Source organism: Poecilia mexicana, unplaced genomic scaffold (genome assembly GCF_051168715.1).
Source record: "Poecilia mexicana isolate PSO_F unplaced genomic scaffold, ASM5116871v1 scaffold_3, whole genome shotgun sequence".
Taxonomy (NCBI): Eukaryota; Metazoa; Chordata; class Actinopteri; order Cyprinodontiformes; family Poeciliidae; genus Poecilia; species Poecilia mexicana.
This window is the reverse complement of record NW_028263372.1, coordinates 25,074,358-25,085,813: the sequence shown is the minus strand read 5'-3', so window position 1 is coordinate 25,085,813 and position 11,456 is coordinate 25,074,358. Positions and strand designations below refer to the sequence as shown.

General features: G+C 39.3%; 1 protein-coding gene across 1 annotated transcript in view; it reads right to left on the bottom strand.

Annotated features, from left to right (window-relative positions):
- Positions 1 to 4,243: 4,243 nt before the first annotated feature.
- Positions 4,244 to 11,456, bottom strand: part of galnt2 (UDP-N-acetyl-alpha-D-galactosamine:polypeptide N-acetylgalactosaminyltransferase 2) — a 71,368-nt gene continuing 64,155 nt past the window's right edge. The window contains exons 12-16 of the mRNA XM_014997701.2: positions 10,368 to 10,460; positions 8,168 to 8,251; positions 7,234 to 7,360; positions 6,196 to 6,315; positions 4,244 to 5,287 (exon numbers count right to left, since the gene is read on the bottom strand). Of these exons, the coding sequence (XP_014853187.1) occupies positions 5,132 to 5,287; positions 6,196 to 6,315; positions 7,234 to 7,360; positions 8,168 to 8,251; positions 10,368 to 10,460 (580 nt within the window). The 3' untranslated portion in view covers positions 4,244 to 5,131. The remainder of the gene's footprint in view (positions 5,288 to 6,195; positions 6,316 to 7,233; positions 7,361 to 8,167; positions 8,252 to 10,367; positions 10,461 to 11,456) is intronic.

Sequence of the window (11,456 nt, the reverse complement as noted above, 5' to 3'; positions counted from 1 at the left end):
TCCTGTCACAGGATGTTCCAGTCGATCAGATTTCCTAAACAGGCTGCAGAGTGGCAACAGAGGAAGCAATGAACCATTAAACATGTTTTCACTTTTTAAACTTCATTCTGGGTGAACCAATAGGATTTGTTACAACATGATTTACTGAAAAACAGCCAAGATGTGCAGGTGAAACTTCAGTTTAGATTAACGGAGAAAATGTGACAAGTCAGTAAATCCTGATCTTATCCAGGAAACGATAACGATAAAACAATATGCATTTATTACGTTTATTTGTGCTCAAAACTAGAAAGATTCATTTATTTTGTTAGAACAGGGCCGGTTTGTGTCCTAAAATAAAATAAAAAGGTAACAAAATGGCAAATGGGATGTTTTAGCAAACTTGATATAACATTTGTTGCTTTTTTGCTCTTCAACTTTCAACCATCTTCAACCAAAGGAAACTTGTATTTTTTGGAAGTTAATATTTTGTCCTAACCCTTTCCTGTGATTTTTAAACTAATTAGAGCAACTTGTGTCCCTTTGGTATTTTTGTTCCACTGACACACGTTCAAAACGCACCACTTCTTTAAGCATACCATTTCTTGATTTATATTAACTTTCTGGCAGAAATCCCTTTAAAAAGTCACACTTTATTCTTTGACTGGACCAAAATCTTTTGTTTGTGTTCATTAAATCTACCAGTTCAAATGTTTGGGATGAAAAATAAACGTTTTTACGACCGGCAACCAAAAGTTGTCGCTGTGGAAGGGTTTGTTTCTGAATCCTCCCAAGCTTGAGAGAAAATTACAGTTCACGACTAATTGCTAAAGATTTAAGAGATTTAAGGTTAGAAAAATGAAGAATTCATACAAAAAAATGGAAAAAATATGTTGATTGAGGATATTTTTATAGCAACCTTTAATAAAAGATTAAAAAAGCATTTCACCGTCAGGTGGGGAAATAAACTGCTGCCAGTTTCCGTCACTTCAAAGGTCAGCAATAAACCCCCTAAAAACACTAAAAATAAATGTTCTGCACTGTTTTTTACAAATAGAAAGAAAAAATGCATGTGATAGTATATGTAGCAACATTTAAGAGACCCAGGCAGAGCAAAAATAAAGAAACTCAAAACTATTAGGAAAAAAAAATCAGCATTTTTTCATCAGATTTCCAAACTGTTCCCTATAAAGCACAAACCAACTAAATCACATTAATGAACGTTTTGTCCTAAAAGGCCTCCCACAAGTTTTATCCCCTCTAGTTTATTGAATTATTTTTTTTAGATTTTTGATGCCACATCTGTAGGTTCTGCAGCAGATCCTCCCGTCACGCACAGTTTGGAAGAAAAGCCGAACACAACGCAGAGCGAAACAAACAGAGAGAGAAACAGAGATCAGGCGGCACAGAGCAAAGCATCAGACAACAGTCCAGATGTCGTCCTCGTCTGCTGGGAACGGAAAATGTAAACAGGAACGTTTGATCAAAGTTGCAGAGAAAGAAATAACTTATGACTTTACGATCAGAGTCGTGTTTAATGTCCAGTTTATCTCGGAGGAATCTGAGCTGCTTGTTTTTTCTATGACAAACCAACACAGAGTGGAGAATAAATCTGAAGGGGAAGACGAGAGCATCAGGAAGAAAACAGGGTTATGAAAGGAATGTCCACCCACTACACACCATCTCCGCAGTGAAACATGGTGGTGGCAGCATCATGCTGTGGGGAAGCGTTTCTTCAGCAGGGATGGGGAAGCTGCAGATCGTTCCTCTCCATCTGCGTTGACTGAGATCGGCTCATTTAGCAAAAAAATAAAGGTCATAAAAAAGTTGGTTTCATTCATCTTCTCGTGACCTTTGACCTCTCTCCCTGGCCATCTTGAAGTAAAACCTCCTCACAGCATCAAAATGCCGTCACTGTTTCCCAGTGTTGACTAGAACTTAGCAGTGATCCAGAGACGATCAGAGCTCCAGATGTTTTAAAAACACTGGAAAACACAAAACAAAGTATTTAGGTCCAATTTCTGGAGCAAATATCTGCAATTTATATAAAACAAAACCGACAAGCAACTTTTCATCAAGACATAAGAGCTTGTTTAGAGTCAATAATTCATTAATATTGATTTTAAAAAGTACCAGATCCACTGGCAGTTTTTCACTTAAAACAATTTCCTATAAGTGAAATAATCTCACATTGGATCCAGTACTTAAAAAAAAAAAAAGAATTAGAGAATTATTTACTTAAAACAAGCTCCTGTCTTGTCGAAGTTTCTTGTTAGTTTTGTCTCAATTCAAGTGTACAAAGAAACTAGACCAAAAATACTTGTTAGATTTTGTGTTTTTGCAGTGTAACCTAACCACTTTTATTTGTGGAATATTTGGAAAAAGCATTTCCTTTCAAACTTCTGCATTAAATACTAAAACTTATGTTTTCAAATTTATGTAACTAAATGTATAAAAGTTCAAGGACTGTGAATACTTTTGCATGTTCTGATATAAAATGCAGTGAATTTCCAAATTAATGCTTCACTCCAAATGTATTCACAGCTAATTCTCCTCAATCTTCATCGTTAGTTATTAAAAGATTAGAACTGAAGAGAATAAACACCAAATATGATGCAATGAAGATGCTCAAAAAACACAGAGGGAGTCAGATTACGGTAGAGAAATGAACTAAAAATGACTTCTGTAAAATTGTCTGGCTGCTGCAGATGGTGGGGAAACGCCACTGTGTTGCTCCGGATCGTCTGTTGGAGTAAAATAAGAAGGGGCTTCCCATTTCAACCACGCTCAGCATGAACAGAGCAGCAAAACCTGAGTTATCAGAAAAACCTGCGAAGCTCATGCAGTAACTGAGAGGACAATCAGGAAAACCCTGTTAACTGCAGCTTCAGACTTATTGGAGACGGTCCTTCTGACAGGCAGAGAACAAAAAGACTCCAACGACCCGGTGGTTCTGTGGTGGCAGTAAATCTCAGAAACAGAAACATGGACCAGGAGCTGGTGTCAAGGTGTACTCTGAGAAGGTTCTGTTTTCATAACTTTGTGTAGTTTCTGAGTCATTTACGACAGAAAAATCCAGAGCTGAACTAAAACACATTACAGACGACCTACTATGCTTCTTTGAACAGGTTAGGATAGATTTATGGGCTTTACAAAACCTATCACATTTTTTACATGAATTCATTCTTACATAAGGAGATTTTATGTCTATTTTGAGCTCCTTTCAGAGCCAGATGTTTTAGGGCGTCCTGTCACTTTAAATCCAAACAAGCTGCTGCTGGCCATGCCCCCACGTCAATGTTTACACTCACAAATGAAAATGGCTTCAAGCAGATGTGTAATTACACAACCGTACATCTTTGAAAACCATTAGTGGGGGAAACCAGTTGACCAGATGTGCCTGAGTTCTGTTTGGGTTGCTAGGTAACGGGGCTGGGCTCGGCCTGGGTTGCTAGGTAACGGCGCTGGGCTCGGCTTGGGTTGCTAGCTGACGGCCTATTCCAGACACCAAAAAACATAAACTTTTTCTTTTTTTAAGCAGTGGGCTACTTTTAGAAGCAGTTCAGACCCAAATGGAGGTACAGAAACGGGCAGAATGTGAATTTTGCATCACAAGTCGGCTTTAACAGGGAAGCCTGAAACATCCGACCTGCGATCAGAACTGAATAAGGAGTGAAACGTGTTCAAAAACAAAGATTATGGGCTCAAAACTATTAAAACTCACATAAAATTGTTCCTGCCATCCTTAACGAGGTGTCAGAGAAAGTGCTAAACTGGAGAGTTTCAGCACAAAAACCTGTTGCTGCAGACTGTTGGTCAGCTGGCTTTTTTAAAAAGCAGCTACTGTTTTTTCCCCCTCTCGCTGACATAAAAGGGTAAATTCAGCTGTTTGGAAATACTTCCAGTAGTGAAAACCACCAGGCCGTCATGGAGCAAAAACTAAATACAAATATTCTGTACGTTTACTTGAAAGCTACAATTAAATTTACCAGGTGTTGCTAATATTTTTGCACTGAAATAAAAATACATATTTGTGAGTATTATTACTATTAAGAGTGTAATAATCATCATATGTTATTTTGTGAATAGAAATAATTTCTGCCCCTCTGTTTATGGTTAAAGTAATGAAACAGTTTTGAATGTTGTCACATATTTAGGACATAGTTTAGTGAAGTTGATCATACTGTACCATGTCTAAACCAGTAAACCAGTGAAGACAGACTAAATGCTCCACCAGGAGCAGTCAGAGAACAGTCACAGTATGTAAGGAAAAACTGTCTTTAATTGCTCCTCTGGTCCTCCTGAAACTTAAAACAAACTCTTCTTTCAAATCTGGTGCCACACGTCGACAAGAGTAAACAAAACAAAGACTTATGATGTTTGTTTGTTTTTTCTGTGCAGTTTTTAAGAAACAACAAAGTGAAGGAGTCAGGATGCTGCAGCAGCCAGCGCTACATCCTGAAGACCTTAGAGACGGGCTTTCTGTTTCAGACACAACCCTCCGTCAAGAAGTAAACACGCTCCCAGGACAACAGACTGGAATCAGACGCACAGAAAGTTCTCCATCTTTTTTGTCAATTCTGTAAACAAGAGAGAGAACAAAAGAAGAACAGCTCGAAGAGTCGAGTCCGTGTTCCTTCTCCCATCATCACTCGACACCCAAAACCCCCCATAAGAAACCTCCACCTGCCCCAACAAGAATCACTTAGGAACAGAACCAGCTCCAGCAGCTCTCAGCGAAGATTCAAGAATAAAAAAAAAATAAAAAATATGAATAAGAAAAATAAAAATAATCCACCAAAGAGTTGTTTGTTTTCAACCAGCATTAAAAAAGAAAAAGGAAATCTCTCTGGAACCGTCAATGACAGAACGCCGAGGTATGTCGCTGGAAACTGAATCCTCTTCATCGCTTCCATCCACCGCATTCAGTCAGTCTCCGGTTCGCTCCGACGCCGTCTACAAGCCCCTCCCCCACGGGGCGTGGCTCGACGTTTCAGGGAGGGGGACAAGTGGGGGAGAGGGGTGTAGAGAGAACTGGCTGCGTCTCTGCGGAGGACGAGGACTATTCCAGTCCATACTGCTCCTCCAGTCTTTTGCTCGTATTTCTGTCTTTTGGTGTCTCAGTCAGATATCCAGGGCTCTGCAGCGCCCCCTATGATTGTAAATTCAGGGTGAACTTCCACTGTTGGCTAAGGTTCGGCCCACAGACCTCCACGGTTAGCCCACCCATCCTGGCACTGCGGCTGTCCAGGCAGAGGTTGCTGCCCACGTGACGAAGCTTCGAGTTGGACTCGATCTGCTCCCATTTCTGTGAAAATAAAAAAACAACATTACAGACAGACGCCAACTAGAGCTAAATATTTACTTACACTGAGATAAAAGACTCAACATATTTACTCACTGACATTCAAGATGACCTGTTCCTTGAACAAAACATGTTCATTACATGTATTTTTTTTTAGTTCAAAATCATTCTTCAATAACCAGATTTCCATCTGGTCAGTTCTTTGAGCTCCTTTCAGAATCAGACATTTAAGGGCCTCTACCACTTTAAATCTAAATAATCTGCTGTTGGCCACGCCCCCCAACTCAACGTTTACACTCGCACATGAAAATGGATGCAAACAGATCAGCAACTATACAGCTGTACATCTTTGAAAAGCAGACGTGGAGCCTCCTGCACAACCAACAAAAATGCAGCAAATGGGTTCTGGATGGATAGCAGACAACAAAACTTGTCTTGTCAGCAGCCATTGTGCAAAGCACACAGTGGAAAAACCAGTTGACCAAACGTGATTGGGTTGCTAGGTGATGGGATAGGCTCGGCTGGAGTTGCTAGGTAACGGCGCAGTGCCCGTCGAATATGACTTAACAATTGTGAAGTTTTTGAAACAGCTCATTTTTCAGACACCAAAAAATATGAACTTACTGCCAAAAACGTCTGGGTGTTTAAGTGTTTGGGCTGTTTTCTTTGAAGCAGTTGAGACCCAGATAGGCGTATAAAAACGTTCATCCATTATAGAGGAATTAAGCCATATGCTAAGGAAATGTAGGTGAACCTCTAATATGATGAAAGTGGTCAAACAAGTCCTTTCCTTGTTCTGCCATTTAGGATCCTAACTGACTTAAAACTGGAAAAGTTTTGTCTGATGTAATGTCAAAGAGTGAGAAATAAAAGCTTATTTGTTTTTAATGCAGTGTGTGCTTCATCAGTACCTGTCTGCTGTCGTTCTCTCGACATCCTTGTAGTTTGATTAGGGAGCCGGCGATCCGGTCCACCACCGTCAGACACAGGTCCATGTGTTTCACTGACTTGTCTTTGGTTAGGGCCCATTCCTAAAAAAAACAAAACAAATAATAATAAAATTTTTTATAAATAAATAAATATATATATTAGTGGTTTGAGCTGAGGACAATGACAATGGGAGGGATTTAATTTATATCTAAGCCTCAGTTTATCCCAGTGAAATATTCTTTATGGCCGATAGAAAAATGTGAGCCGATGTCAAAATCTGATATTAATAACACTGTTATGGCTGATAACCAATATTTATCAATATTATATATATTTCACTACCATTTCAACACCTTTGGAAAAAATCCCAACCAGAAACGGATGAAAATAGATATTGGTTGTTAATATCCATCCAGTTTTATATATCGGACCAATACTGATAAGAAAACCATGACTACAATTGTCCGATACTGACGATTTATCGTGGATCTGTAGACCAAACATCTTTAAAAACAGAATAAGCTCCATAGAACAGATTCAGGAGTCAATAGTCTGTTTAGTTCAACATCAGGAAAACTTCCTAAAAAGACACAACCCAGATATAGTGCATCATCAAAGATATTTTATCCTTAATTAGTTATTAATTAATTTAATGTGTTCAGATTGATGAAAACAGAATCACCCAATACGGATGAAAATATGAATACCTCCAGTTTCCCCTCACATTTTGTTACGTTACTACTACAAGCTTTTTATTTTTATTTTAAATGATAGACTAACACAAAGTTGTACATTTTTCAAAATACTTTCTGGCTGAATATGCATATTTTTTGTACAAAAAAACCTATAAATTCAAAATAAAGATATTTTCTTAGGACATTTTCTTTACTTGGCACATTTTTTTTTAGATGTCTACATGTTATCGTTTTCAATCAGCAGTTTTACTAAAAGAATCCAACCACATTCCTTCGCTTCATGTCCTCCCAGGTTTTCTGTGCGTTTTGTTGCTGGATTTCTACCTGATTCCCTCCGGCGTTGTGGCACTCGTAGACGCCCACCACTCCGTCTGCAAAATGGCCCAGAGTGTCCAGGCAGTTTCCTCCCTGCTGCAGCGCTCCGAAGGCGATGTCCTGATGATCCGGAACCCTGAAAACACCAGAACCAGGTGACGGACTCCTCCTCCGACTTGGTGTTCATTGTTTACGTGATTTAATCATTTCATTGTGCGTCTCCGATGGGGTCAATGTCATTCTTACGTTTTAAACGTCTCTAAAGAACTTTGTGTTACACTTGACCAATGGGAATTGATAATTTATTGATACTGATTTCATTATCAACCTTGCTTATTGATTCTGTTAACGTGTGTGTAAATGTTAACGTGAGATGGAGATTATTCATGCTGCATGGCGATAACATTAATACGATAATAACCAGTTTAACGTTACCTGGGACACGCATAGCAGGAGATGCCGCGCTCAAAGCTCCGCCCTCGGTCGCTTAGCACCGCTATTGCTAAGCAACGTATTAACGCTTTACATTCATACAAATCATTTGCATGTTCTGTGGCTAATTGTTTGAGGACGTTTCCTTCTTTTATTGTGATTAAAGTTCTGAGCATTCTGCAACTGGCCCTCATATCGCGTTTTTTTGTGAAATACAAACATATTTTGAAGCGCTTCTGCCGCGACGCCATCTTGGATATTTTCTAAAGCAGAATACTACACGTCATCACGCAAATAGGTCACGCTACGGGAACCGATAAGTAGATTCGTTTGCTTAACGATTTTCAGTAGTTCAATTACTTGGAATCGTTAAGCAAGTAGTGCGTATTTGCGTGATAATGTGCTGTACACGTTCCGTAGGATCCCCATCCCTACACTTGACTAAAAGTATTCTATTAATACATTGATTGATTGATTGATTAATTGATTGGTTGATTGATTAAACTCTTACCTCAGTTCGGGGTAGACGTTCTCCAGGTACCATTTGAAAGGCTTACAGCCTAACCTCTTCTTCATCTCCAACCGACTCTGGATACTGAGACACAGACATCGCATGCAATCAGACGATGGTAAGTTGCGGTCTTCAGTGTGTTTCTGGGGTTTGATTTGAAAACAGTAATAGTCGGTGAGGGCAGGAAGTGGAGGCTCGTCTGATCGGCTGCATTAGGGGAAAATAACCGCTTAGCCTCACTGATACGCCAGCTGGGTTCCCACAAGTCCAAACAACAACCATTTCCATGCCGTCGGTGTTAGATGGACAAAGACGAGAGATGCGTCAAACCTCTTTCAAATTTCATCAACCTTAAGAGTACGGGTGTCCAAAGTGCGGTTCGGGGGCCATTTCCGGCCTCTGGAGTGATTTTGTGCGGCCGACAACTCCAAGAAAATAAAAAGTCCTCTTGTGAGACTTTGATGCACTCAGATGTGATCATAATGTACTTATTACACTTAGCCATAGACTTTTCAATGAAGGTGACCTAAATCTTGATTTTATTGCTCAAAAATTAACAGAAATGCTTTATAACAATTGACAAAGTGGACGCCTTTCTTTTATGAGGCAAACCTGTAAAATCCTTTTAATATTTTGGATCTACAATAATTAACACGTTCAACTTAAAAATGTACTATTTTACTCATTTAATTAAAGTATGGCAACATGGTTTATTGTTGAGTAGGTAGGTTGTCCTTTCCTCCCATTGTTTTTTGACAAAAAGTTTGAACATCCAAGAATTAGAGGATAAATAATTTATCAAGTTTTTTAAAACTAATGCATGAAAATCTCTTATTTTGGATGAAACTGAAAACATTCATCTTTTGTTTGTTAGGCTTCAAAGCAACGAAACCCAAAAAAACTTTATAACCAGGTAAAAACAAACTAGTTCTTTTTCATATTTATGGAAAAATTACAAACATCTAAATAAATTAAAATAACTAAACAAATAAACCTGTCTGTACCAATAAGAGTCATCTTACTGTGGAAATTCCTTGCTATGAAAACACCTAAAAGGTCTGATAAAAGCATCTCCCTGATTTTTTCCGAAGGCAGGAAGGCCCAGAATGAGGAGCCGAGCGAGCCACCTGTGGCTCTGGACCCACGGGTTGTAGACCCCCAGCACCGGGACAGAAGCAGATCAGACAGTCAGCAGGCCGCGTCTTGAATCCTCCTGCAGGCTTTGATGCATTTTTAATGATGAATGGTCGGATTAGTAACCAGACAGCTCTGCTTCTTTATGAGCAACAAAACACACTTTTTTATAGCTTTCCACCAGATTAGAAATTTTTCTCCCATTTCTTTTATTTACTTTGGTATTTATTATCATAATCTTGTTTCTATCCTTTTAGATGAGGGGCTCTGGCCCATGAAACACCAGCATGGAGGCACAGAAACATCGCTTATGTACGATGATCAAACTAACATCTCTAACAGCTTTTTAATTGTTTTCTTGCTATTTCTCCATTTATGAACAAAGTTTGGCCATGTCTGCTGCTAAAAATCAAAAGTTGTTCCAATTCTTTAAGATTCAGGTCTGGGAACTGAGATGACCATGAAAAACGGTTCATTTAGTTCAATTAACCTTTTCTGTGTTGATAAGTTTGGATCATTTTCCTGCTTAAAGACCCAATAATTACAAAATAATAGTTTACTGGTAACACCCAGCAGCCTTTTATTTACAATCTCCTGCTATTTTAAGGAGTTCATGCTCCGTCCAGGGGCCTTTGGAAAAATGACCCACAGCATCTGTTACCCGTTGCTGGGAAATCTCATTCCAAGTTTTGTTTGCCTTTTTCCAGTCGTTTTAAACAACTGGAAAAAGACATTAAAAAGGAGCTTTTTTCCTGCTGTCTTTTAATGGCTAACAAAGATCAGCACATCTCTCTTTTGCTTAAGTTGCAGATCTTAACAAGGTTTGTTCCTGCTCAACAAATGTTAGATGTAGGATTTCATATTTTTCAGTGTCAGATTATGCTGCTATTATAAAATAAATTCATTTTAAAGTTTTCCAAATGTGTCTCCCAACAGAAATTGAATGTGTAGGAGTTGAAATACTTGTTAGAAAAAGTTATTTTCTATTTACTTGTTCCTAATTGTTGGACTGATGTGATCTAGGAACCTCGTTTACTGCGTTTATTTAAAATCTGACTGGACTCACTTCCCGTAGGGAACGTTTCTCGCCGAGGGAACAGCAGCGTAGTAGAAGTTCTTATACTCGTCCATCCACACCTCTGCTGCACGTCTTGTGTTCCTGAGGAAAAACGGTACAGCTCAACCATTTCAACAGAAATTAAAGAAATTTAAAAAGTTAAAAACAGAGAAACGTGAAAATGGCAACAAACAATTATACAACGTTACATCTTTAAAAAGCAGAAGTGGAGCCTCCTCCACAACCAACAAGAAAGCAGCAACTGGTTTCTGGATGGTAAGTCGACAACAAAACTCTTGTCTTTTCCAGCAGCCATTGTACAGTGCATGCAGCGCTAAAACCAGCTGACCAAATGTGTTGGGAGCTCAGATTGGGTTGCTAGGTGACAGGCTGGGCTTGGCTGGGGTTGCTAGGTAACAGGGGGTACCTGCTCATTTGCGACATTACATTCCAAAGGTTTTTGAAACCACCAAAAAAAAAGTCTGAGTGATTTTTCTAAGCACTTGGGCTGTTTTTAGGAGCATTTGAAGCCCAAATGAAAATATATAAATGTGAAAAATGTGAATTTTGCATAATAGGTTCCCTTTAAGCCAATTCTACCCGCTGTGGAAAATCATTTTGTTGTTCTTAATGTACCTCCAGATATTTCTAAACACAGGTATCTGGATTCAGCTAGCTGATTACAAAAATGATTATCTATTCCAAGGTCCAAGAGTGCAGGTGGTTTCAGTCTGCAGTCAAGACGTGTTCTTAGAAATGCCCATCTGGAGGACAGCAGATAATGTTCCTCTGAACTTTATTTAGGTGCTTTTCTTCACAGTCAGAGTGAGTTGGCCCGGCCTCTAAAAGCCCATTGTTGCTTGGCTGTGCTGGAAATGCTGCTCCCTCTGGGACAATTACGAAGTCACCCAGGCTCACAAAACAATGTCTGTCCTGAAGCTCCCAGGGACACTGTCTGGGACTATTTAAAGGGCGAGACGGGGAACCGCAGCCACCTACATGCAGATGGCACTGCTTTTCGCTGCACTGCTGCTCTCCGTTTGGACTCAAACACTTCAGCTGAGGCGAAACGGGGAGTGAAACTGACAGGAGATGCTT